The sequence below is a fragment of the Canis lupus genome, chromosome 9 (assembly GCF_011100685.1).
Source record: "Canis lupus familiaris isolate Mischka breed German Shepherd chromosome 9, alternate assembly UU_Cfam_GSD_1.0, whole genome shotgun sequence".
Classification (NCBI taxonomy): Eukaryota; Metazoa; Chordata; class Mammalia; order Carnivora; family Canidae; genus Canis; species Canis lupus.
This window is the reverse complement of record NC_049230.1, coordinates 6,929,275-6,955,855: the sequence shown is the minus strand read 5'-3', so window position 1 is coordinate 6,955,855 and position 26,581 is coordinate 6,929,275. Positions and strand designations below refer to the sequence as shown.

The 26,581-nt window shown below is 60.8% G+C and overlaps 1 protein-coding gene across 2 annotated transcripts; it reads left to right on the top strand.

Annotated features, from left to right (window-relative positions):
• Positions 1-9: 9 nt before the first annotated feature.
• Positions 10-26,577, top strand: KIF19 (kinesin family member 19). 2 transcript variants are annotated; one of them, XM_038546702.1, is made up of 20 exons: positions 10-162; positions 1,997-2,077; positions 12,840-12,950; positions 13,608-13,695; positions 14,010-14,146; positions 15,277-15,402; positions 15,913-16,107; positions 17,367-17,513; positions 18,907-19,029; positions 20,453-20,618; positions 21,482-21,656; positions 21,794-21,992; positions 22,592-22,862; positions 22,991-23,112; positions 23,585-23,718; positions 23,977-24,082; positions 24,256-24,352; positions 24,960-25,354; positions 25,563-25,722; positions 25,958-26,577. In XM_038546702.1, exons 1-20 carry the CDS (start codon positions 124-126, stop codon positions 26,086-26,088), a joined length of 3,003 nt encoding a protein of 1,000 aa, XP_038402630.1. In that variant the 5' UTR covers positions 10-123; the 3' UTR covers positions 26,089-26,577. The 2 variants fall into 2 exon arrangements, with proteins under 2 accessions (XP_038402630.1, XP_038402631.1); XM_038546703.1 differs by lacking the exon at positions 10-162 and adding an exon at positions 1,035-1,076.
• The last annotated feature ends 4 nt before the right edge of the window (positions 26,578-26,581 follow it).

Here is a 26,581-nt window from a genome sequence, read left to right as displayed (position 1 = left end):
GCGGGCGCGTTGTTGGTTTCGGGTTGTCAGGCAGCGGCGGTGCAGCCGGGCTGCCAGGGACCCGCGGCGGGCGGCTCGGCCATGCCCGCTGTCGCCGCCTGAGCCCCTCCACCCGCCGCAAGCATGAAGGACAGCGGGGACTCCAAGGACCAGCAGCTCATGGTGAGACCCCGACGACCTCCTCCTCGCCCCCATCCATAGCCCTGACCCGGCACAGTCACAGCAGCCCTGTGTCTCGAGGGTGGGGGTGCAGGAGGGAGCTGGAGGGGGGGAGACTGTCCAGAGCAACTTTCCCCAAGTCCTGGATGCCAAGAAGGAAGGTATCACAGCCGTCCTGCTGATGCCTGAAGGCAGCCGGGCTCCAACCCCACACTCCCCCTTTACACCTTCCCACCAGGGGACCCCCCCAAACCCCAAAGCTTGAGCAGAGGGGTCTCTGGGGCGAGATTGCTCTCTGATCTAGAAAAGCCAGGGGGGAAAAAAAAAATAGAAAAGCCAGGGGCAGCGACGGAGAGCGGGAGTTTCCCCTAGCCCTGTGGGGTCTGGAGCTTAAAGGGGTTGGGAATCAGAGGTGGGCAGACAGGACCCCCCCCACCTCCCAGGTGCTGGAGCTGCTGGCATGGGGTTGAGAGAGGCTGGTTACTGGGCTGCAGCCCAGATGCTGTCCAGTATTTCAGAGAAGTGTGGAAGCAACCAAGACGCACCGCCTCCCTGAGCCCTGGGGGCTGGGGCAGATGAGGTGTGAGTGAGGGTCTCCGGAGCAAGTAGCGACTGAATAACAGACCCCTGGCGGTGCCTGGACGGCTCAGTCAGTTAAACATCTGACTCTTGCTCTCAGTCCAGGTCTTGAATTTGGGGTTGTGAGTTCAAGTCCCGTGTTGGGCTCCATGCTGGGTGTGGAATCTACTTAAAAAAAAAAAAAAAAAGACAGACTCCCGATTATCAGCAGTGCCATGTCAAAGCATCGAGGGGGAGGCTCAGTGACCCCAAGGTCACTGCCCCTCCCCTCCCTCACCCTGGGGTGGCCCATACCCTAACTCCCAAGGCCTTGGAAGGGAGGACCGTGTCACCAGCAGGTGGGTGACAATCCAACTGCAGGATAATGCCACCCCCAGACACCCTGCCTCTACAGGGTAAATTTATGGCTCCAAAGAGGAGTTTGACCGCAGCCCCAAGAAAGCCCCAGGCTCTGGAATATTCTCTCTGGCAGTTTAGAATGTGCCTCTTGAAAATGGCTGCCTTGGCCTGCATGGCCTCCATCCCCCCGGGGCAGGGATGGAGGATCCTCCTCTCCCACTCATGGGGTGTGGGGTTTGGCCAAGGAGGCCGCCGGTAAAGATGATCTAGCAGACAGCAGAGGTCCCTTGGAGGGTGATGTTCTTACTTGGCGTGAGGTTCCATCAGGATACCCAGCAGGCATTTCCCCTTGGCCGGCAGAAGAAATGCACCCCCTTGTTCTCTGGGTCTCATCCTGAGACGCATGCACAGGATGAAGACCCACCAGCTCTTACTGGCTGGAGAGTGGGGAGAGGAGGGAGCACCCCCATGGTGCTGTGCTGGGTAGGAACGCGGTCACGGGTTGTAAGGACATCAAGGTGAAGCTCCGTGGGCCCAGCCTCAGCCCCGGCCCACCACCAACCGGGGCTGCTCCAGTGCCCAGGCTCCAGGTTCAAAGCCCTGGGGAGCTGCAGGTGCTTTATTTGGGCGTGTGACTGATGCAGGCTGGAGGAGCAGTCAGCTCTCTCCCCTGGGGCCTGGGCTCCTGGGGAAATTCAGAGGCTCACACGGTGCCCACCTGCCGTGGACCCTCCCCTCCTCCCCACCCGGGTGGTGGCCTTGAACCACTGTGTTTTCCTTAAGACCAAGGGGGCCTGGGATGGCCGCACAGGGGAGTACCCAGGGGGCTTGCCCAGGGGAATCCCGGGGTCCTCTCGTCCCTCCATCTGCCCCGCCCGGCCCTCTCCTTCTAATCTCGGGGATGTGCCTTCCCTCCTAGGTGGCACTCCGGGTCCGGCCCATCAGCGTGGCAGAGCTGGAGGAAGGAGCCACGCTCATCGCCCATAAAGTGGACGAGCAGGTATCCGGGGCTGTGGCTGGGAGCTGAAAGGGCAGGGCAGAGGTCTGCTCACACCTGGCAGGGCAGGCACCTGCTCACCGGGTGGGGCAGGAGGGTCCCCTGTGGCTTGCAGCATCACCCTTCCTCCATCCACTGAACCCTTAGTTGTGTCATTGATGACACTGTCAAGAAAACCAGGGTTCTTCTTCCAGGAAGCCTTCCCAGATTAATCCAAGGAGAGCTGAAAGCTTCCCTAGTGTGTGTGGTGGAGGGAGGGCCTGGGCTCCCCAATCCAGCCATAAAAATTTCACATACCTTCCATGGGCCCGACGTGGTCTAGAGCTCAAGCCTACACCCGGTTCATGTTTTGCAAAGACTGTGTTTCGTGAAGTCTTTGGATATCTGGTTGTTCTCCTGGTCTTCATGTCGCTGTGATGAGGTGGGCAGGGCGAGTCCCACGTCCGTCTGCACAGGAGGCAAATCTTTACCAAGTACCCACAACACACTGGGGCAGCGCTCAGAGCTGGAAACCACAGAGAGCAGAAAAGACCCTGCCCTTCCTCCGGTACCTTAGGGTCCCATACAGGGCGACAAAATGCTAATCAAAGAATTAACCCCAAAGAGGCCGGTGGAGAAATGCATGTGTGGTCCTGGGCCAGGACCCAGAGGTCATTGACGCAGAGGTCAGAGGTCGGGGAGGGCTCCCTCAGGAGATGGTGCTCGAGGCAAAGCAGGAGAGGTGAAGGGTACTTTGGACGTGCGTGAAGGGAGACCTTTCAGCCAGAGGCCATAGCACGTGCAAAGGCAAAGGGTGACAGCAAAGGCCAGTGTGGCTCAAGCAGGAGAGAGAGGGCCAACGGGGGACGTGGCAGGGGCCAGACGGCGCACTCTTAGACCACGGCCCGGAGGTCTGTTTGGGTAAGCAGGTGAGGGTGCAGGTGCCGGGGTGGGGGTGGGCACAGAGGTGGGGACGGCTCGGCGGCTGCTGCTGCTGGTTTCTCCTGACTGTCGGGGCTCATCGAGATGCCAGGATATCCTGGCGAGTCAGAGAAGTCCAGCGGCACTGCGCCGTACAGCGAAGGGCCCGAGTGGGCACCTGCTGGGCCCGGCGGGCTGGACTCAGGAAGCCCAAGGGCCGTGAGACGTGAGCTGGAGGCAGGCCAGCCAGCCTGCATGCCCGCCTGCCTCTGGGCTCCCCTAAGGACGGGTGCCCACCCCTGCCTCTTCTTTCAGCTCCGATGGGCACAGCAGAGCCCGGGCTCACCAGCCTCCTGATTTCCTCTTCTGGCCACTTTTTTTTGAAAGTTTTTTTTTTTTTTTTTTTATGAGAGATAGAGATTGTGAGAGAGAAAGGAGGAGGAGGAGGAGAGGGAGAGGGACAAGCAGACTATGTGCTGAGCACAGAGCCTGATGGGGGGCTCAATCTCGGACCCTGAGATCAGGGCCTGAGCCGAAACCAAGAGTTGGCTCCCTTAATGGACAGAGCCGCTCAGGTGCCCCTCCTCTGTTCACTCTTGGGAAAGGGTAGCCTTCCTCAGAGACCTCGGAGAAAGCAGGGGGTGGCTGGGAGGACCCTGTCTGGCTCCTGCGTAGGCCTGGCTGGAGGAGGGTGAGTACACCTGACTGGTGCGGGGTAGGTCCTGTCACTGCCAGCCGTGTGGCCTTGGGCAGGTTGCTTCTAGGAGCCTCACCCGCCTCATCTGCCGCCGTAAGGACCTCTCTAGAAGGTCTTTGTAGGTTACTGCCTGCTTGGTGCTTCCCTGGTACCTGGTACCCAGTAGGAGTTAATAGCTGTGAGTGGACAGCATCAATTAGCGGCCGAATTCTCCCCAGAGCTGCTGGGTTGGCCCACGAGAAGGAGGAAGGAGGAAGAAACCTCCTTCCAGGCAGGGGCCACTCCCTGTTTGTCCAACTTGTCCCCCAGAATATCAGGTCCTCGGGGCTGGGACAATGATGGTTCTCTTTCTGGGCTGCTCCTGGCTCCCGGCCGGAGTGGGGGCTGATGGATATTAACTGGCGTTGATGGAAGCACTCTCTAGGGCGCAGCCCATTGTGTGCCCACACACGCCACACACTGGCTCCTTTCTGTCCTTGTGAACAGAGAGGGAGGGTCCCGCCCAATCAGGCCAAGCAGTATCTCTAAGAAGGTTCTGGGCTGGGCAGTCCTAACAGGGCTTCTCCTTTGTCAGCTTAGAGATGCAGGGAGGCTCCTCTGAGCAGTATGGGCTCGAGGCTGTCAGCACAGACTCCGGGGCCTGTAGAGAAAGCTCTGGGCTTCTGGCCTCAAGCGCCTCCTGTCCCCACGGGGTTCGAAGAGGGCTTGCCTGGCCTGTGTTTTTGGAATAGCCACAGCACGTGGCAGGCTGGGAACCTCCTAAAACCCTGCCATCCCTCCACTGACAAATAGGGCCCTGGAAAGCAGGAGGGGGACACAGGGGTCCGAGAGGCCAGAGGGAGGGCCCACTTGCCTTGCCTTCCTCTCTGACCCCGTTTCCCACCCCCAGGCTTCTGTCCTTCTCCGGTGACCCCCACAGTGTGTCTGCAGGCCTGACCCTCCCAGCCTGTGTCTCCAACCCTGGGGGGGTTTCAGGGATGCAGGCTCCGTTGCCTTCGCTGACCGAGTAGCGCTGTTCCTTCCACCTGAGGTCTGGACCCTGGAGGGCCAATGGGGGGACCTTGGGAGCATCCCCAGGACACCATGGCCACAGAATCTCTTCCTAGCCAAGATGCAGGAGGGCCCAAGCCGCCTCATGGTGCCCTGCATGTGTGGCTGGGATGAAGAGTTGCCCCGTACCCACCGCTTTCCATTGCTCTCTTACTCATGACCACCTTGGTCCATGTGGCTCAGTGCCACAGAGGAGCTCCCCAACCCAGATTCTTCTAGCCTGGGATTCTGGGCTCTGCCTCCCCTCTGTGTTGGGTGAGTTACCTTTCCCTGGATGTTGCCGTCGCAGACCTGGGGGTGAGAGGAGCCGCTGAGCAGAGCAGCCCGGGGGCCACTGTCAGTCCTGGTGGTCAGCAGAGAGCCATGCTGCCAAGGCCCACCCATCGTGGGTTCGCAGTGGGTTCTGAGTCGAGAAAGGTGGACCGACTTGGCTTGGGCCACCATGAGGGGTCCTAGGACAGCCTCCCTCAGAGCTAGGCATTGTTCTGGAGATGCTCAGGTTGTAGCAACAAGGCTCTGCAGAGGTGGACACTCCCACAGGCAAAGTGTGCTCCGGGGATAGGAGGCCAGTGTGCCTGGATTCTGGGGAGGCTGGAGTGAGGGTGGAGATTCGTAAAGGGGATGGTCTGGGGGCCTTGGCAGGCTTGTGGTCTTAGGGTCCCCCTTGCAATCCAGCACCAGAATCATAAGACCTTCGGAGGTTTTTGTGGGCTAATGTATGCACAGTGCTTCCAAGCGCCTGGCACACAGTAGGGGTCTAATAGATGGTAGTTTATGTAAGGGCTGAAATACGGGATGGCTTCCAGCCTAGAGGTAAGTGACACTTGGCCCGCCTCCTGTGTCAGAGCTCTCACCCCAACGGTCCCCAAATGGTCACCTCCCCACCCATGTGTTCCTGGAAGACTGTCGGTAGGAGCTCGGTCTTCTACTAGTACCTGAGCGGGGCTGGACCCTGACCCCAGACCCCTCGGGGATCCCATCGACGACCGCGAAGAGAGAGCAGGTGCAAGCCGAGAGGCTGCTGGGGCCCACAAGATCCCGGGTAGGAGAAGCTCTACATCCTCCCTCCCGCTCCCCACCTCCAACCTAGCCCACAGCCTGCTGGCCCTCCTCCCTGCCTTCCAGGTGGTTTGCCTACAGGATTTAAGTCACCGACAATATGTGTAATCCCCTAATTAGCCTTTGTCTCCTCCAAGTCCCACTGTCACCCCTGGGCTCCTGGGGTCCTGTCCGAGGAGCCACGCCCAGGCCCTCAGGTCCTGGCCAGCCTCCAGCCTCTTTGTCCTGGTTGGAAGACTGGGCATTAAGAATCTGCCCCGCTCTGCCCGAGAGCTTTGGGAGGCTTACAGGAGATCATGGCAGGAAGAGCCCAGCCACAGGCACAGCTCCTGCGAAAGAGAAAGAAAGTGTAGGGTGACAGATGCCAAGGGTCACACATGGGTGCTGTGGGGGGCGCCCACCTTCAGCCCCCTTCCCTACCCACCCACCCTCCGGGTGCTTCTCGGCCCTGTTGCCCCAAAGAGCTAAGCCTGGCAGGGAGTGACTGGGAAGGGATCTGAGGGTTCTCTACCATGTGCCCCCCCACCAACCCTCTCCCCAACCATCTCCCCGGCCTCTCCCTGCCCCAGCCAACCACTCGTCTACTTTCCATCTTTATGCATCCGCCGATTCTGGACGCTTCATTAAATGGAATCTTGCACTCTGTGGTCCTTAGTGTTTGGCTCCGTCACTGAACATCACGTTTTCAAGGGTGGCCCCCATTCCCCACTCCCCAGTGTCGGCACTTCCTTCCTTTTTGAGGCTGGATGACATCCCAGGGGATGGATGCACCACATTTTGTTGGCCCCTCATCAGGTGATGGGTGTTCGGGTTGTTTCCCACTTCTTGGCCGTTGGGAATAAGGCTGCCAGGATGTAGGATCCTCACACCTAGTGACTGGATGGGTGCGAGGCAGGTGCTAGGTCAAGAAGCAGCTGCATGCGGCTGCTTCCCCAGAGACGCTGATTCAGTGACTCTGGGCAGTGCCTGGGGGTCGGCCTCTTGCATGGTCCCTGGGGGACTCCAATGGAGGTGTTTGCAAGCCATGCCGGATGCAGCCCTATCTACACCCTCGAGGTGAGGCCTCCCCTCATCCTGGGCCTCAGGGCCCCCAGAGTCCTGTAGGCAGGTGGGGGCCTGGGCAGGTGTGGCTCTGTGCTGAGCAGCCAGCTGGGCCTTGGTGGCTTTATGAGCTCGGCGGGCTCCCCTCCCATCCTTTCTGCCTAGCCTGAAGGGGACAGCCTTCTTGGGTTCAAAGTCTCCATTCTTGAGAGCGCTCCCAGGATGGTACCTTTACAACTAGAAACCCGACCAGCAACAAATTCTCCTTCTTAAAGAAACAGCAAACAAAAATCCAGAAGCAGCCTCACAAGGGCGCTACCCACCTGGAGTCAGCTTTAGTCTTGCCCTGGCATGTTTACACCCTGAGAATAACGGGGCTGCTTGCCGGGCTCCCTGGACTGGAGCTGGAATCTCCCAGACTGGGGCCTTCCCAGAGTCTGCCTCTCAGCTGGGGCTTCCTGAGTAGGCTGGTTGTGTTGGTGTGAGCTCTTCTCTCAAGGCGATGGCCCTGTCGGCCCTCCCCAACTTCTAACTGGAAAGAACTTGAGGCCCAGAGAGGTGATGTCGTCTCCGCAAGGTCCCCCAGCAGTGTTGACCCCCAAACCCGATTTATGGCACCCCTTTCCTTGGAGATCTTCACTGCCAGTCTCAAAGGCTTGAGGAGGAATGATGTAGGTCAGAGGTTTTCAGTGTCGGGGCGGGGCGGGGGGGTGCTGATTCTTGCCCTCCAGGGGACATTTGGCTATGCCATGGCTGGGAGGAAGTTGTGTTACTGGCACCTGATGGCCAGTGATGCTGCTACGCGGCCTGCAGTGCACAGGACAGGTCCCCTAAGAGCGAGCCTGTCCCGAGTGTCAGTAGTGCCAGGACTGAGCAACCCTGGCCTGTGTCTCACCACCTGGAGGCCGGGAAGAAGCCAATTAAAACTGCAACGCTGAGCAGAGCGCAGGCAGCTTAGTGGCGCGTAGCCGGAAGAACTCGTGTTACGCTTTGTCCGAGGTATTTCTCACCTAGGAGATGCTGGGGAGGAGCCCCGTCTACACGGGGACAGAGTTTCCACACATCCGCCCGCTAGCCCGAGGCCCCGTCCTGCCCCATGGATCTTGGGCTTCCAGGCTCAATGTCTGGAACCGTGGAAAGGGCAAAATCTGCCCTGAATTAAGAGCAGGTCTGAGAGGGAGGCAAGGGGGCCTCTGCTGAGCCCGGAAGCCTGGAACTTGGGGCAATTTGGGGAGCAGAGCCCGCCTTCCCGCTCCTGGCCCTCTCGCCAGCGTTGGGAGGCCCCTGTGGACGCTGTGTGATCCATGTCCCCCCGGAGCCTCCCAGGGGCAGGCGGCCAGCCTGCCATGGGCGGGAAAGAGGATGACCCGGGGATGGTGAAGGTGAGGGCCACCTCAGGGCTGAGGGAGGGGCCAGGTTCCGACAGACCGCGCCCCCCTCCCTGCAGCGGGTGAGGCTGCCTTGGGTAATGGTACACTTTGCAAGACCAAAATAACGAAATACCACAGACGAAATGACTTTAACCACAGAAATCGATTCTCCTACCATCCTGGAGGCCAGAAAGCCCAAAGGGTTGGCTCCTTCTGAGGGCCCCGAGGGGAGGATGCGTCCAGGCCTCCCTGCTCAGCTGGCAGACGGCCGTCTTGTCCCTGTGTCCCTTCAGGTCCTCTTCCCGCGACACGTGTCTGTGTCCAAACTCGGCCTTTCCAGAAGGACAGCGGTCGTACTGGGTTTAGGGCCCCCGCTACTCCAGTGTGACCTCATCTTAACCAGTTACATCTGCAGTGACCCCGTCTCCAAATAAAGTCACGTTCTGAGGTTCTGAGGGGTTAGGACTTCAACGTTTGAATCTGGGGAGGCCACAGTTCAACGCATAGCGGGTGGGCATTTGCCCAGCCAGGCTGCTTTTGCTCCGCTCCTTCACTCGGGAGGCAGGGGTGGTGGGTGGCCTGGTGCTCGGGGGAGCCCGGATCCTGGGACCAGCTCTGAGCTTGGCAGTGCAGCTTTGGGATATCAGCAATCCGATTCCCCATCACAGCGGAGGGATGCTGGGAGTGTCCGGGAAAATGTGTGCAAAGCACTTAGCACTGCGCCCGGCACACACAGAGCTCCCCCAAAGGCGGCTTTATTCAGCAAACATTCCTCAGGCATACGCTGGGCGCCGGCCAGGGTGACATTTAGGGGGTGCGTTGGAGGCTGCACAGGGAACAGCACGTGGCTCGCCTCTATGGCCATCTTGGGCTCATGCTCTGGAGATCCCGTGAGTGAGGACAGGAGGGAAGGCCCTGAGCGCTCCCCGAAACCCTGCATGTCTCACAAGAACCCCCTTGAGATTTCTGAGCCGAGAACCGATGCCCACAGCCTGCCTCTCACCCCATGGCCTTGCTCACGCTTTTCTCTAGAATGTTCCCCTCCCCTCCCGTCTCTCTGCCAAGGCCTGCTGATCCTTTAAGACTCCGTGCTGGCACCACCTCTTCCAGGAAGCCTTCCTGTAGCCGTAAGGCAGGATCAGTGGCCCTCCCTACACTCTGCCTCCTGTCGAGTCAGCCACGGGGACACCACCTCTCCCTTACTGCCTGGTATACACAGGGCCCCCCTGCCCTGCGCGCCCTGTGCGGCTCTCTGGGGCGGCAGCCCGGAGCTCCCCCTCCCCAGCCCTCCGCGGCTCAGCTCCAGTTCACCTGGCCGAGGGGCACAGGGACTCCGTTGTATGGCCGAGTGGACAGGGATGGGGGTGATGCTCGGGAGGGGGGGGCGTGGGCTGGGGACCAGGCAGATGGAGACCCAGACAAAGACCTCTTTAAGAGGGGTCACGGCAGCTGTGCTGACAATGTACTGATTCAGGAGTCTGGACTGCAAAGGAACCAAATGTCCGGGGTGCCTTGAACTCGGCAGTGCCCAGAGGCTGTTGGAAGGTGATCGGTGGGTGATGAGCATCTGTGCATGCTGCTCACTTCCCCCCTGCACCGCAGACCCCCAGAGGGTGCCCCTCAGCCGGCCGGCCCTCCCCGCGGCAGCAGGAGCGCTGGCGCCTCAGGGGTGAGAGCTGGCTCGGCTGGTCAGGTTCCTGCTGCACCCCACTGGGACCCATGCCAGGGGACTTGTAGGCGGCTCTGTCTTCATTGGGGTCTGAAACTTGATCAGAGCTTATGCTGTTGGCTTTGGGGCCTGAGACGGGAACCGGATCCTGGAGGAGGCTGGCAGGGCATTGGGGCTGAAGCCCTGAGGAGGTGGCTGGGGACAGGTGGGCACTCCACGTGACAGTGTGGGACCGGACGCCCTGCACTCACCTCCCTGTGGCCACCCAGCCTCTGGCAAGCTGCGAGCGGGCCAAGTCAGCGACCTCATTCTTTCCCTGCACAAAACCCCTGCCCAGCCCATCTGGAGCTTTACCCCACACCCCACCCCTGCCACCTGGTCTACCTGAAATTACCTGGTTGGATGAGACTTCTAGGTGAAACTCTCGAGGCTGGGCCTCCTGGGGGGGATGCCTTACCCACTCTGTCCTCCGTCCTCCATGAGAATCCCCAGAGAGGGCCCTGCTGGGATCCCCAGAGTCAGACCAGTCTACGCACAGTGAGCACAGGTGTGTACCTACTGCCAGCATCCAGGTAGTGAAGGGGCAGGGAGTTGACATCAACACACACCTAGGTGCTGTGAGGAGTCTGGTGGGAGTCCCAAGCTGTGGCCCTTCCAGGACGGGACCTTCTAAATCCTGGCACTCGAAGGGGCTGCCTCCAGAGGGACCCACTGTGGATCTCCCAAAGGTATGGAGCCGGGCTGGCCTCCAGGCTGGCCTCCTGCTACCTCACTGTCAGCCCGTCTGTCTCTCGGGGTGATTGCCCCTCATGCCTTGTCTGTTCTCAAGCCCTTTTCAGGGCTGTCACCGGCCTAGGATGGGAGCTCTGTCATGGTCTGTGCAACCTAGGATGGCACTAGGACAGCCCATCCTCCTCAGTGCCTGTCCTCTGTTGGGACTCAGTTTGCCTCTTTGGTCAGCATCTCATCACCAGAGTCACATTAGGTAGGGCTGGTGGGCATAGTGGGTGCTGAGGCCTCACTTGGCAGGGGGACACCCTTCCACCACGACACCCCACCCTGCAAGGCCCCCGAGGGAGGAGAAGGAGCATTGAGAGGTTCACAATGGTGGGGAGGGAGCCCAGGAGCCAGGCTTCCAGGGCTCCAGTCCTGGCCCCACCATTCCTTAACTATGTGACTTTGGGCCCCAGTGTCACCATCTGAGAGTAATAATTACGAATTCATGTGAAAGCAGTGGGTGAAGATGAGCTATTGTTATTACGTGCCAGGAGGAGGGGCTGAGTGTGAAGGTGCCCACTCCCTCCCTCTTTACCACCCAGTGGGAACTGGGAGCGGAGGGCACCTGCGACCACCATCGGCCCCAGAGCACAGCCGGGACTTGTTTTGCCCTCACTGTCCAGCATGAGCCTGGGTGCTCCTGAACACAGAACTGCCTCTCAGGCGGCACCCCAAGGAGGTGTGGGGTGCCCGAGGAGGACAGGGACCCAACCTGGCAGCTCAGCTCCCCAGGGAACTCAGGCAGGCCCAGAGCCCGTGGCATCCCGGTGGCCCCCTCCTCAGTGAGGGGGGGGCTGTGTCACCTGCATCATCCCCGCTGTCCCTCCTCACATCCCCTTGAATGAAGACCCTTGGGCACTTAGCATATGCCCCGTGCTGTGCCCACACACGCCACACACATCATCTCATGGGCTCGCCATAGCCCTGCAGGCCCGTCTGGCGGAGGAAGAGACCCAGGCCCAGGCAGTTAAAGTGCCCACTCAAGGCCACTCTGCTAACAAGGGTAGCATGGGCATGCGGACCTTGCCCTGACTTACTCTCCCACCTTGTCCTAAATGCCCCCTGGCTCCAGCCCTCCCACGCATCTTTGAATGTCTTCTGGCATTTCGTGAGTCTGGGCAGTCTCTCTCTCCTCCTTCCCCAGGCCAAGAACCTCTGGCCAAGACTCAGCCTCCTTCCTCCGCTCCTTCCCTCAGAGTCCAAGACTGGGCTTAGCACACGCAGGACACCCAGGTCAAGGGAAGGGCAGAGTGGAGCTGGGTGTGGAGCAGGCTTGGAGATTGTTCTGGAAAATAGGTCCCTTGATTACCTTGGAGCAGAGGAGGAGCCTGGTGAGGTCCCTTGTGTATCCTCCCAGCGCCCCCCACCCCCACATGCATACAGAGAGCATAGATGCCCCTACCTGGCAGGGAGGGGAGCCCAGGGATGGCCAACCTGTAGCATCATCCTAGCTTCCAACCCTGAGCCCCTCCTCCCACCCCCAGCTCAGGCTCAAGGCTGCAGGGACCATTGATAAGTCAACCCAAGCCTCCCTCTCTGACACCAGTGGACAGTCCCCAAGCCCAGCGTGCTTTCCTTGCCCCCGTCACCCAGCAGTCAGTGGCTCTTTGCTCCACCCCTGGGTCTCCCTGCTGACTGAGGGCAGGGTGCAGAGGGGTGAGGCAGGGAGGGTCTCAGGTGCCGCACAGAAGTGGGGAAGGGGCTGCAGGCTTTGAACCCAGATCCCGGGTTTTGAGTCCTGGTTCCCCCACCTGCTGGTACGTGAGCTTAGACAAGTGACTTCTCTGGGTCCCATGTCCTCATCTGTAGATGGGAATGATTATGGGCCTCACCAACTGGCCTTGGAGCGGGGGGTTGAGCAAGTCTATGTGTCCAAAGTGCTTAAAGCAGGTCCCGACACACACAATAAATATGTAATAAATGGAAGCCATTGTTGCTGTTCCTCCCCCTTCAGTAGAGGTACGTGGGCGTGGTGTCACAATTAGAGGAAGGGCCGCTCAGGTCCCTCATGGCCCTCTCAGCATCCTTGGGGCAATGTTAGGTGTTAGGAGGCTTCTCCTTGGGGCATCCAGAGCCAGGCACCCAGATCAGACACCCAGGAGCCGATGGGGCAAGGCTGGGCTTGGGCTCGGGAACCTATGACCTCAATGTGAGCCCATGGCTCCCTGGTGACAGCCAGAGGCCCCTCGGGGCCTTTTGCAGATGGTGGTTCTCATGGACCCGATGGAGGACCCTGACGACATCCTGCGGGCACACCGTTCCCGGGAGAAGTCCTACCTGTTTGACGTGGCCTTTGACTTCACTGCCACCCAGGTGAGGGAGGGTCTGGGCCTAGGGACATACAGGAGCTTCTCTCCAACCTTTGTCCTCCCTCCCATCCCCCCCACCCAGGACGGAGCCTGCAGGGGACCTGCCACTGACCCTCAGCCTTCCCTCCACTGCTTGCTCTCTGGCTTCCCACTCTCCCGGGGCCTCATGCATGCAAATGTGCCTGTACCTGCATGGCTTGAGCCCAGCCTCCTGCACCAACACATCTGAGTCGGTGTGCGGAAGCCACCCTACGTGGGCACCCACCTGCCACACCCCCGGGCTGGCCCCCACGGGAGCTGGAGGAGGGCGCGTGAAGCCCATCTGGTGCAGGGAGCAGAGACTCGGGGAAGCTGACACCCTCCCAGGGACCCCTGTCTTGGCCATCTGGGGGATGCTCCCAGGAGCAGATGTAATGCGTCGTCGGGGCAGGGAGGGGTAGGGAGCAGGTGTCTCAGGTGTCCTGAGCTCTTTCTCAGGCTGGTGTCCCCCATGGGGCGAAAGCAGAGACCCCCAGCCTCCACTCCCCGCCCCTGCTTCTCCTCGGGCTGAGGGCCCCAGAAACAGAAGCTGCCCGAGCTGGGGCCCAGGACGCGCCAGTTGGTATGCGAGCTCTGCCCTGCCTGTACCCCGGGCCCCTGACGGGTCTGCTCTTCCCGGCAGGAGATGGTGTATCAGGCCACTACCAAGAGCCTCATCGACGGCGTCATCTCAGGCTACAATGCCACTGTCTTTGCTTATGGCCCCACAGGTGAGGGAGGGGCCCAGCCCGTGGGACAAGACTGCATGCCCCATCCGTCCCCTGGAGGACCAAGCCCCCTTGGCCTCCATCAGGGAACTACTCTGGCCCCAGCTGAGGTTGGGGAATCAAGGATTGTGCTGATCCAAATGCCCACAGGGCCCTCTGACCCCAGAGGCCCCTTCCCCAGTCAAGAACGCCAGCCTCCCCACCCCCTGCCTCCCTGGCCATTTTCGGGGAGTTCCCAGGTTTGCCAGGAGCCCCTGTCCAGCAAAGCCGCGCTTCCGACCCCCACCCTGCTCACCCACCACCTTGTTCTGCCCCAGGCTGTGGGAAAACCTACACCATGCTGGGCACAGACCACGAGCCTGGCATCTACGTTCGGACCCTCAATGACCTCTTCCGTGCCATTGAGGAGACCAGCAACGACATGGAGTATGAGGTGTCCATGTCCTACCTGGAGGTGAGCCCTCCCCTGACCGCAGCTTAGGCAAGAGGCCCCTCGGACAGCCACACGCATGTCGGCCCCACTCTGCAAAAATCTGAGGTCCAGAGAGGTTACACCACTAGGCCAACATCAGCCAGTGAGCGAGGGGGCAGGGATTCAAACTCAGGATCCTAGAGCTTGAAAGCCAAGCCCTGAAAAAAATAAAATAAAATAATGAAATAAAATAATAAAATAAAATAAAATAAAATAAAATAAAATAAAATAAAATAAAATAAAATAAGAAAGCCAAGCCCTAGCCATCATGCCACACGTCAAAGTAGCCTCGACCCTAAGCAAAGCGTTCAGCCACCCTCCCAGATGGCTTAGCCCCTCGCCATCACCAAGGGCCCCTTCCCCAAACAGTGTGAGCCCTGCCACGCCATCTCCAGGCACCATGTGCATGGGGACAGGTGAGACCCACATACCCGGGAAGGCCGGAACCTGCCGGCCTTTATACCGGCCACAGCCCCCAGCGCCCAGCCGAGGGAGAGCCACCACCCTGCAGCCAGGGGACAGTGTGCAGGGGACAGAAGAAGCAGACACGCCAGGGGGCTGCACTCCGACTGGCTCCTGGCTGCCCCGACTCCCTGTGGGAGCTGATGATCTCCTGGGTGACAGCTCAGGAAGGGCAGGGAAGCGTTGCAGCCTCAGCCAGCAGGCGTTGACTCAGCCAGCAAGATGCACCTGCGGGGGGGGGGGGGGGGGGGGGGGGGGGGGGTGCACGGAGAAGTAACGGAAGGGTTGCCTAGCAACAAGCAGGGCTGGCCATCGGTCAGGTCCCCCTCTTCTGCTCAGCGCCGGGCCTGCCAGCAAAGGGGATCCCACCTGGTCCTGAAGCTTCCTGAATCCTGGGTTCTGGCCGCCCAGGGTTTCCCTGTGGATGCTAAAGGCCCCTGACCCCCCAGCCCATAGAAAGGACGGGGTCTTTGTCCTTAACCAGAGTTTCTCTGGGAGGAGCCCGGAGCTCCCAGGCTGGGGCTCAGAATGTGGCAGCGCCTGTCCCCTTCTCGCTCAAGACGGATGGGGATTTGGTCCCTGTCTGGACCTCCAGCCCTTAGGCTCCTGGTGACACCTGTCCCCCGCCTCTCCCCTGGCCGCCCCCTCAGATCTACAATGAGATGATCCGGGACCTGCTGAACCCCGCCCTGGGGTACCTAGAGCTGAGAGAGGACTCCAAAGGGGTGATCCAGGTGGCTGGGATCACCGAGGTCTCCACTATCAATGCCAAAGAGGCAAGTCTTGTGCAGCCAGCGGAGCAGTGGAGAGGGACATTCTGCCCTGTGGGGCAGGAGGGGACAGAGGACTGCAGCCAGGGAGTCGCTACCCCCTCAGCTGGGACAGGGGCCCAGGCAGGGGCTGGGGCAGGGGCTGGGGCTGGGGCTGGGGCTGGGGCAGGGGCCGGGGCAGGGGGAAGGGCAGGGGCAGGGGCCAGGGGAGGGGCAGAGGCGGGGGCAAGGGCAGGGGCCATGGGAGGGACTGGGACGGGGCCAGAAGGGGGGGAGGTTGAGGCCAGGGTGGGGGCTGAGGCTGGGGCGGGGGGGCTGGAGCAGGGGCAGGGGCAGACACAGAGGATCCCGCCCCGAAGCCCCCTGCCCCTGTGCCCCCGCTGCGCTGACCCCAGGGCGGGCCGTAATAGGCAACCAGCCTCCAGACTGACCCACCCCAGCCTCCAAGATGCAGGGCGCGGGGGCAACCCCGTGGTCCCCCAACAGTGCTGTCCTCCCCACCCACTGCGCACCCAGATCATGCAGCTGCTCATGAAGGGGAACCGGCAAAGGACCCAGGAGCCCACGGCTGCCAACCAGACGTCCTCTCGCTCCCACGCCGTGCTCCAGGTGGCTGTGCGCCAGCGCAGCCGGGTCAAGAACGTTCTGCAGGAGGTGCGGCAGGGCCGCCTGTTCATGATTGACCTGGCGGGCTCTGAACGTGCCTCCCAGGTGAGGTCAGCTCCCCCCGGACTGGGGAGAATGTTCTGGGGGGCTGGGGAGAGGGCAGGGGTGCTGACCTCCTTGCTCCCCAGGGATCGGCAGGAAGCCATCCTGGCGGGGGGGAGCCTGGTAAGGGACTGAGGAGTGTCACAGAGGAACAGGAGGGGAAGGGGGTATCCCCACTGTTTGTAGGATAGGGCAGGGGATGAGGAGGGTTTCTCCAGGAAGGAGACTGGCGGCCCTGGAGGAAGGTCAGCGGGAATGGGGGTGCGTGGGCCCAGATGAGGAGCTGGGATGGGGGAGACGACCCTCCGACTCAGGGGGCCCTGCCTGCCACATTGAGGAGAGAGGAAGGCCCATCGCCAGTTCTCAGAGCATTTGTCTGGTCCCGCCGCTAAGCCCTGCTTACCTGGTGCTGTGGCCTGGGGGGGTGTCCCCGTTCCAACAGTGCCCCCCACTGGGTAGGCCCCGGGTCCTCCTCCTTCGGGCAAACCGGGAGGTTTCACGGTCCCCCCAGTGATGAGGCCAGGTGATGTCACTGCTAGCAAATGTCAGGGACAGGCCAGCGGCCAGGGAGATTTCATGTTCGAACACGTGGGATTAGGTTTAAACAGGGGGGTTCAGGAAGCACACCCACCCCTCTCTCCCAGGAAGGCCTTCCTGGAGGGACACAGCGGAGCAGCAGCGGGGCGGGGCGGGGGGGGTGCCCCGAGGCTGCAGCTCTGAGAGCCAGGCAGCTTTGAGCAGAGCCTCCTCCTCGGCCTTGACACTGTCCCCGTGGGCCCAAGGAAAGGACAGGAACCCAGCACCCACACGTACACTCGTGTGCTGGCACACTCATTTCCCTACACACTCACACACACACATTCTTTCTTCCACACACACACACTCATTCCCTCACATTCTCTCTCTGCCCCCCCCCCCCCCATACACACACACACTTCCCTCCTTCCCCTGAACCCCGGGGCGCCCTGGAGCCAGGTGCCGCCACCAGGGAAGCCTCAGCCTCCTGCTGTGTCATTCTTGGGGCCCTGGGGCCAGTCCCCCGGGGGGGAGACAGAGAGCCAGACTCTCAACGGTCCTCAGAAGCCTTCCGTCCCTCCTGTTCTCTCACCTTCTCGAATGCCCTCGATGACCCCTGGGAGGAGGGCGAGACCAGGCCCTCGGTCACCGCCACATTTCTGAGCCCCAAGGGAGAGGGAGGGGCCTTGGCCCAGGGTCCCCCGGGCAGCGGTGAAGCCCGTCCCCTGCCCCCGCTCACCCTGCAGACGCAGAACCGCGGGCAGCGCATGAAGGAGGGCGCCCACATCAACCGCTCGCTGCTGGCGCTGGGCAACTGCATCAACGCGCTCAGCGACAAGAGCAGCAACAAGTACATCAACTATCGGGACAGCAAGCTCACCCGGCTCCTGAAGGTACCGCTGCACCGGCCGGGGCGCTGGGCACCCGGAGTAGGGCTGCCAGATTGAGCAAATAAAAATACAGGGCGCCGGGGTGGCTCAGTCCGTGAAGTGTCTGCTGTTGGCTCAGGTCATGATCTCAGGGTCCTGGGATAGAGCCCCGAGTTGTGCTCCCTGCTCCGCGGAGAGTCTGCTTCTCCCTCTCCCTCTGCCCCTTCCCACCCCTGCTCATGCTCACTCTCCCTCTCTCTCTCAAATAAATAAATAAAATCTTAAAAAATAACGGCCACCTAGCTACAGCTGAATTTCAGATAGACAACAGAATTTGTTTCAGCATAAGTATGTCCCATACAACATTTGGGATATACTTATACTTAAAAAAAAACATTCCTTGTTTTTCTGACACTCAAATTTTACGAGGTGACCCTGACCCAAGAGTGGGCAGCAGGGAAGGAAAGGCGCGGCACCTGACACCCCCCCCCCAAGGGCTGCAGGTCTGAGGGGACCAAGACCTGCCTGGATTTGGGGGTTCCAGTGGTCGTCAGCCTCATGAATCAGAGTGTCTGCTGTCTGGGGACCTGCCCCTGGCTGGACCTCACCCAACTAGACTAGCTCCCTCCTTCCTGAAGCAACCTCGGCCGTCGGGGAAATACTATTTCCATTTACAGACAAGAAAACTAAGCGCAAAGGGGTTAAGTAGCCTTCCCCAGGGCCCACGGTAGTAAGTGCTGGAAGACAGAGTCTGTGGCCCCGTATAACTGCAGCGTCACCCCAGCCCGCCACCAGCCTGCCACCACCAGGGCGCCCACAAGCTGGGAGGTGGGACCGTGGCATGATTGCTGCCCTTTTAAAAAGCAAGGAAGCCAAGCATTAGGGAAGTGAAGAGCTTGCCTGAGGCCACTGTGCTGCTAACTCAGGGTGTGAGTCGGGGATCCCCACCTCCCACCCCCACTCCCCTCCCCTCCTCCATCCCCAGGGCTCTTCATATGGAATGAGGCCACATTCAGCCTTCATGCCCGGGGCCCCTGTCCCCCATCCCTCACTCCAGCCAAAAGGGCAGTACCATCAGCAGTCAGAAATGGGGGGCCTGGGGGTCACTTGAGAGGCTAGAGGTGATGAGAGAGGGAGCCCACAGGACACCTTTCCACTCGGGTTCCCAGCTGCCACGGCTGCTGCCTTTTCTCATTCTCTTGTATGAGGGGAGGGAAAGGGAAAGCGACGGGGGTAGGGGGAATGGGGGGGGTGGGGGTGAGGACTGACCCGGGTCAGATACTGGAAAGTTTCAAATGGAAATTTGGAACAGAAACCAGAAGTGGAAGGAGGGACAGAAGGAGGGGGGGATGGCTGGACCCAGGACCCTGGGGAGGCGGTCCCGGGCCCACCGCAGCCCACCCTCCCTGCCACCCAGGATTCCCTGGGCGGGAACAGCCGCACCGTGATGATCGCACACATCAGCCCCGCCAGCAGCGCCTTCGAGGAGTCCCGGAACACCCTGACCTACGCCGGCCGGGCCAAGAACATCAAGACCAGGGTGAGGGCCCTTCCTGAGCCAAGATGCGGGCCCCGGAGGGCTCCCTGCCACCCCACCCCACCCTCTGGAGCCGGCCACCGTGGCACTGGCCTCCTTCCCCAGCCCCGTGTCACCCCGTGCCCTTCCCCGCCTGCCAGGAAGCGTGTGCACCTGCTGGAAGCCCACTGCTCCCGAGGGTCCCCTCCGCCTTGTTCAAGGTCACTTGAGCGCCCCCTGCCCCATCCCCTGCCAGCCTCGGTTTTCCTTTCCAGTTGCCCATTCGGACATTGACATTTTCAAAGCCCCCAATCTAACTGTCAGGCCGTCATGATTCTGAGCGCTTCCCTGTGTCGCCTCCTTTGCTCCTCAAGCGAGGCCCAACTCCCTACACTCCCATCTCCAAGTTTAGGGAAGTGAGGCTGAAGGAAGTTAAGTGACTTCCCAGCTGGGCAGTGATGGATGACACTGAGACCCTATAGAAGTGGCCCTGCCTGCCTCCCGAGCCCACGTTGTCACCCTCGGGCAAAGGCGTTAGGACCCCCGGAAGCCTCTCTCAAGCCACGTGTGTGGAAGGGTGGGAATGGACACGCGCCAGATAGAACTTAGCAACACTCCTGCAACACGACACTTCACAGCCACCGTCCCAGGGGCTTTGTGTGTTACCCCAGCCCTCCGGAAACTCAACGGGTGGAGGAGGCCTGTCCCTGAAACAATTCATTGATGGTTCAGAATATTATTAATAGTGGCAAGTGATGCCAACAGCAGATGCTGAGACAGCGAAGGAACGAGGAGATGGGGTGGCAGGGCCTGGTGGAGCTTTTTGGGGACTGTGAGTGGGACTCTGAAGGATGGGGAGCACATTCTAGAAGAGGTGGGTAGCAGTAAGCGTGTGGTTTCAAGGGCAGGAAGGAGATGGTATCTGTGATAGGAGTGGGGACAACAGGACAATTCATCAACCAGAGCAGAACGTTCCCGATGGAGCAGTGATCAAATGAAAACTGAGAGGAGTGCCCTGGTGGCTCAGTCCTGATTTCAGCTCAGGTCTTGATGTCAGGGTTGTGGGATCTAGCCCCACATGGCGCTCCCCGCTCAGCGTGGAGTCTGCTTGAGATTCTCTCCCCCTCTCCCTCTGCACCTCCCCTGGCTCGTGCATGTTCTATCTCTAAATTAAATAAATAAAAAATTTTAAGGTAGAAACTGAGATAGTGGTGGGTCCAGGTGAAGGAATTAGAGCATTCCTCCCAAGCAGTAGGGAGTCACTGAAGGTTGATGAGCAGAGGAAGCAGCATTTTGGGAGTCTGGGTCTGGTAGAGGCATGGAGTGTGATAGGTTGTGGGGTTGGAAGCCGGGTTGGGCGGGGGGAGAGAAAGAGAAGACACTGCAGGCTGGCCCCAGCATCCGGGGTGACTGGACCTGCTCTGCCCCCCGTGCTGTGCCCCCACAGGTGAAGCAGAACCTGCTCAACGTCTCCTACCACATCGCCCAGTACACCAGCATCATCTCGGACCTTCGGGGCGAGATCCAGAGGCTCAAATGCAAGATCGATGAGCAGGGTGGGCGGGGTCCGGCCCAGGGCCGGCTGGAGCGGGGTGACATTCGCCACATCCAAGGTGTGTGTGACGGGGGCGGGGGAGGGGGTCTGCGTTTGTGGGAGCCCATCTCGGGCAGCCCTCCTAGCCTGTCTCAGATTGCTCAGGGGTCAGGCTCAGGCTCAGGCTTTTCTGGGCAGGTAGCCTTGGGCTAGCTAATCACTCAGCCGCTCTGCACCTTCTGTCCTTCAAGTGTCAGACAGAACGGTGATCTCTGTTCCAGAGATTTAACGTTAATTAAGATTAGATGAGATCACACAAGTGAGACACATGTGAGCGTTCAGCTGCGGGGGGTGGGGGCCCACTCTCAGGGCTGTGAGGCTGTGCCCAGCGGAACGGGTACCTTTCTCTTGTAGATTTGTCTTTGCTTTGATGGTTTTCCAACAGAGGACAAGTGTCTAAGGGGCACCTTTTTATAGTTGGTGCTATAAGGGCTAGTGGAAGCCCAGTTCATGCAGAGGAGATGAGAGTCCCCCTTGGGCTGCAGCCTGAAGACTCATTGTGGAAATGGGGTGTGGGAGGAAGTAGTAATAATCTAGGAGGTCTTTTGAGAGGAGTTGGTCAGACAGGAAGTAGTTTGGGAAGAAAGGGAAGAGGGGGACGCCTGGGTGGCTCAGAGGTTGAGCGCCTGCCTTTGGCTCTGGCCGTGATCCCAGGGTCCGGGGATTTGGTCCCGCATCGGGCTCCCTGCAGGGACCCTGCTACTCCCTCTGCCTGTGTCTCTGCTTCTCTGTGTGTGTCTCTCAAGAATAAATAAATTAAATCTTAAAAAAAAAAAAAAAGAAGAAGAAGAAGAGGAAAGGGATAAGGGCGGGCCCCAAATAGGCCCAGACCTTCCTGGCCTGACCCTCCTGCCTCCACTGACTTCCGCATCCTCTGGGCAGCCGAGGTCCAACTGCACAGTGCGCAGGGTGAGCAGGCCGAGATGGGACAGCTGCGGGAGCAACTTATCAGCGCTTTCCAGGAGCAGATGGACGTGCGGAGACGCCTGCTGGAGCTGGAGAATCACGCCATGGAGGTCCAGATTGACACCTCCCGCCACCTGCTCACCATTGCTGGGTAAGCACCCCCTGCCCCGGGGCCGTCCACGTCCCACTCTGGGGCCTGGGACAGAGGGGCTGGGAACTGTAGCCGCACGCTATGCCCCCCACCCCGCGGCCTGACTCCCCTGCCTCCCTGGGGTGGGGCTGTGACAGCTGGGAGCACGAGAAGTCCCGCAGGGCGCTCAAATGGCGGGAGGAGCAGCGGAAGGAATCCTACACCAAGGATGACAGCGAGAAGGACTCGGACACGGGTGATGACCAGCCAGACACCCTGGAGCCCCCAGAGGTGGCCTCGGCCCGGGAGAGCATTGCCGCCCTGGTGGGGGAGCAGAAGAAGCTGAGGAAGCAGAAGGTGCCTGGGACTGGGGGCAGGAGGGAATGGCCTGAGAGGCCCACGCCAGAAGGGGCTGGGGATGGGGTGCGGGAGGACTCAGACCTGGGAGCTCAGGCCTCAGATCCTCTGTGAGCTTGCTAAATTCCTCCTTTGTGACTCGCTTCCTCATCTACAAAATGGAAGTAGTCCTGGTGGGGTCCTGGTGGGGTTATTGGAGAGATTAAATCAATGCCTTTTGCATACCAAGAACTCAAAAAAAAAAAATGGTAGTCAGTATTTTAATTAGGGTTTTTCCAGATAATGGATATCTTCTTTCTGTTCTGGAGCATACGCAAACCAGGGGCTTTTGGGGGGCCATGATGAGCCCTGAGGGGGTCAGAGGGGCTGGGGTCGGCCGGTATCCATGGAGCTGATTCCAGGGGCAGATTGTTTCAGGGTGGCCAGAAAGTGTGTCCAGAGGGGCCATTTGGGGGCAGCCCCTGTTGCAGGGCCCAAGACGAAGGTTTGAGGGTTAGGCTCAGAATGGGGCTTCAGCCTGGAGGGTGCTCGGGGGCTGGAGGGGTCGGGTGTGGGGGTTAGGACCAGCCCGGGCGCTGACCCCCCACCCCGGCCCCCAGCTGGCGCTGGAGCAGCGCTGCCGGGAGCTGCGCGCGCGGGGCCGGCGCCTGGAGGAGACGCTGCCACGGCGCATCGGCTCGGAGGAGCAGCGCCAGGTGCTCAGCCTGCTGTGCCGCGTGCACGAGCTCGAGGTGGAGAACACGGAGATGCAGTCGCACGCGCTGCTCCGGGACGGCGCGCTCCGCCACCGCCGCGAGGCCGTGCGCCGCCTGGAGCAGCACCGCAGCCTCTGCGACGAGATCATCCAAGGCCAGCGCCAGGTCATCGACGGTAGGCCCCGCGCGCCCCGAGCCACCCAGGGGCCCCCGAGGCCCGCGGAGGGACCCGAGGCCCGCGGAGGGACCCGGGGCACGCGCTGAGCCCTGCCCCTCCCTCTCTCCACCCCCCCCCCCCCCCAGACTACAACCTGGCCGTCCCGCAGCACCTGGAGGAGCTGTATGAAGTGTACCTGCGGGAGCTGGAGGAGGGCAGCCTGGAGCGGGCCACCATCATGGACCGGGTGGCCTCCAGGGCCCTGCAGGTGGGAGCGTGGGCAGGCCTGGGCTTGGGCATAAGCACAGGTAGGGATGGAGGGGGGGATGCCCCAGGCAGTGCCTGCAGGTCGCTGGGGTGCAGATGGGACCAGGCTGGCTGGCACCCCAGGGACTTGGCCCTCCTTCCTTCTCACCCCGCCCAAAGCCTCGACCCAGTAAGGTGCCTGTCCCAGGGCATTCTTCTCTGGCACTTGTCCCCACCCAGAGTCTGAGGGTCAGGATTGGTTATCTGAGCAATCACAAATGCCCCCCCCCCAAGAAGACCAGGTCATCAGGCGGTGCTACTGGGGATGCCTAGCAGACCCCAGTTTAGCCCCTGTGAGCCAGAATACAAACCCACTGCTCTCCTCCCCCACACCTAGGCCCTAGTCGCCTTGCGTGCCTTTGTCACCCTTTGCCGTCACCTGGTCCAAGACCAAGTCTTCTGACTGTCCTCCCCCTGCCACCTTCCCTCCCCAGGACAGCTCCTTGCCCAAAATTACCCCAGCAGGAACCACACTGACACCAGAGTCTGACCCAGAGAATGTGAAGACGCTGAGCTCTGAAGTCCAGCGCCTGCAGGACAGCATCCTCCCTCCCCTCAGCGCGGAGAGGTGAGGCCAGAGACCGCTTCCAGCCAGTCCTGCCAGCCTGAGCCACCACCCGCTGAGCTGTATCCCAGGGATGCCAACCCAGTTTGGGGCTAAGTCCATGGGGCAGGAATGAAAGGGAGAAGGTGGCACAAGTCTGGAGCCAGGACCCCTAGGTTCTCTCTCCCGTCACACAAACAGTTCTCCCCACCCTGGGGTGGAGTTGGGACCTTAGTGGGTCCAGCCCAGTCAACAGCCGCCATCCTCCTCTGCCAACCTCAGTGAAGCCAACCGCGTGTTCAAAGCCAGTCCTCGAGCCTGGCAGGTGAAGAGCTCCTCTGTGCCCACCCCACCCCCCATCCAGATCGGCAGCCTGGTGACCCAGGAGGTGAGCATGGAGCGCCACTGCCGGGGGTGGGGGCACAGGGTAGACACCCCGTGGTTGGGGTGGAGCCTTCCCAAGATGGCCTTCACCCCTGAGGCCCCGCTGTCTCTGCTGAGTAAGACACGAGGCCCCTGGTGGGTCCAATGCCTTTGTCTTCTCAACCACTTCACTTGCAGGCCCCCACTCAGGACAGCCTGGTCAGCCCCAGCAGCCAGATCACCTCTTCCCCCGACAGCAGCGAGAATCTGTCGGAGATCCCCTTGTCCTCCAAAGGTGCGCCCCCTGCCAGCCCGGTCAACGTGAGCCCAGCAGCATCTGAACTGTTCAGATCACCCAGTCCGTGCCCTGTGCGCTGCTGGATGCACCTTGTGTGCCTTTGTCACCCTTTGGTGACACCCTTTGTCACCAAATGGGTAGCTTTTGGAGCTACCCATTCTATACAGAGGCCCCAGTGCCCAGAGAGGATTAGCCACCTGCTCAAGGACGCACAGAGGGCTGAGGACACAATCAGAAGTCCGAATGGGGAGCACATGGCACTCAGGATCCTGTCCCCCCTTCCCACCCAGTAGTAATTCTAAGAGCAAATATAGATGGAATCCCCACCCCGAAGCCCACTTTCTCAGTTAGTCCTCACAGTAACCCTACAGGGTTAGTTTCAGGATGTAACTTCATCCCCAGTTACAGATGAAGGTAAAGCTCAGAAATTTGCCCCAAGTTTCTTAAATAGCAAGCGAGGGCTGGAATTGGGACCCAGGCCTTCTGGATCTGCTCATGTCCTCCTTTATTAGCAGGAGAAGGAGGGGGTGGGAGGTTGTGGGAGGGGGAGGGATATGTGGTCTTGACCCCAGGTTGGGTGCTCCTTCCTTCTGTCCCGCTGCAGAGAGGAAGGAGATCCTGACCGGCACCAAGTGCATCTCGGTGAAGGCTGCGCGGCGGCGCTCGCGGGCTTTGGGCAGCGAGGGGCGCCACCTGCTGCCACCTGCCCGGGAGCGCGGCAGCCTGTCTCCGCACTCGCCCAGCGAGGCTGACGAGCAGCCACCCGGCCCTCTGGCCTGCAAGCGGCCGCCCAGCCCCACCCTGCAGCACGCTGCCAGTGAGGACAACCTGTCTAGCAGCACAGGCGAGGCCCCGTCCCAGGCAGCCGGGCACAGTGGCGACGGCACCGGGCCCTGGATGCGCAGCCAGAAGAAAAGCCCGGGCAAGAAACGGGAGGAGTCACTGGAGGCCAAGAGGAGGAAGCGGAGGTCCCGGTCCTTTGAGGTCACGGGGCAAGGGGTGAGACGAAAGACTGGGGGATGACGTGTCTGCGCCCCTTTGCTGTGGATGGGAACCTGGGGGCTGGATTCCTCCAGAGGCCCCAGGACACCTTCAGTCCCTGTCCCCCAGGCTGGCATAGGAGGCAGGCAGGGGGGCAGGCATACAGGGCAGATCCGTGTAGCAGATCCCATACAGCCCCGACTCACCTCACTGTTCTCCCACACAGCTCTCCCGCCCCAAGACACACCTCCTGGGGCCCCGTCCCATGGAGAGTGTCTCGGATCACAGGGTGCCAGTGTGCGGACACCCAGCCCCTGGTACCCGGCATCTGGGGAAGGTCACGCTGCCTTTGGCCAAGGTCAAACTCCCTCCAAGCCAGAGCACGGGTCAGTACCACCCAAGGAAGGAATGGGGACGGGAGCCCTTGGCCAGCCCAGGGAGGAGGCATGTTGAGCTCCCCGTACCTATGGCTACCCATTGCTGGAAACCGGGTTCTCACGGAGTATCTGTGAGACTGGCATCTTGGGGTTGTGCCCCCAAGGAGTTCAAGGCCACGGGGTGACCCGAGAGGGAGTGAGAGGAATTCCTAAACCCCTGTTCCTGGCCCTTACCCTGTTGCAGGCCCCGGGGACTCCTCACCCCTCACTGTTCACTCCAACCCAGCTGGTATTTCCCGACGGGCTGCCCGTGGGCCCCGCCTGGCTCACGGCACAAGCACCCACGGCAAAGACGGACGCTTCCGGCATACCTGAGGGGTCCTGTCTGGAACCGGCCCTCCTGCCCCCAAGCCTGGATGGGGTGTAGCAGAAAATGGGAGATGGAGGCTGGGCAGATGGGGTCGCCAGTGAGCAGGAGCTCAGGCTCTCAGAAAGCTGGGGCTTCTGAGACCCAGGAATTATGAGGGTGTCTGCCCAGCAGCTCCATGCTTTCAGTGCCACTGGGGAAGGGAGGTAAGCTCAGGAGGCATGGCCAGGATGACAGGACTTCCTGACCTCCCAGCCCTGGATAGAACCCTGTTGCCAAAACCCTGTAGAGACCTGGGGCCGGACTCAGCCTTGGAGATGGAAGGGGGAAGGGAGCTGTTAGTGGGACGGGGTCCTGAGCCCACATCCGGGGCAAGGGCATCTCCGATGGTTGGGGAAGGAGCCAACAGTCATTTCGGAAGAGTCTGGTTGGGGCAGAGGAGGGAATCTGGTTTTGTTACTTGGCGGTGTAACAATAAAATCCCATTTGGGTCTTGATGGT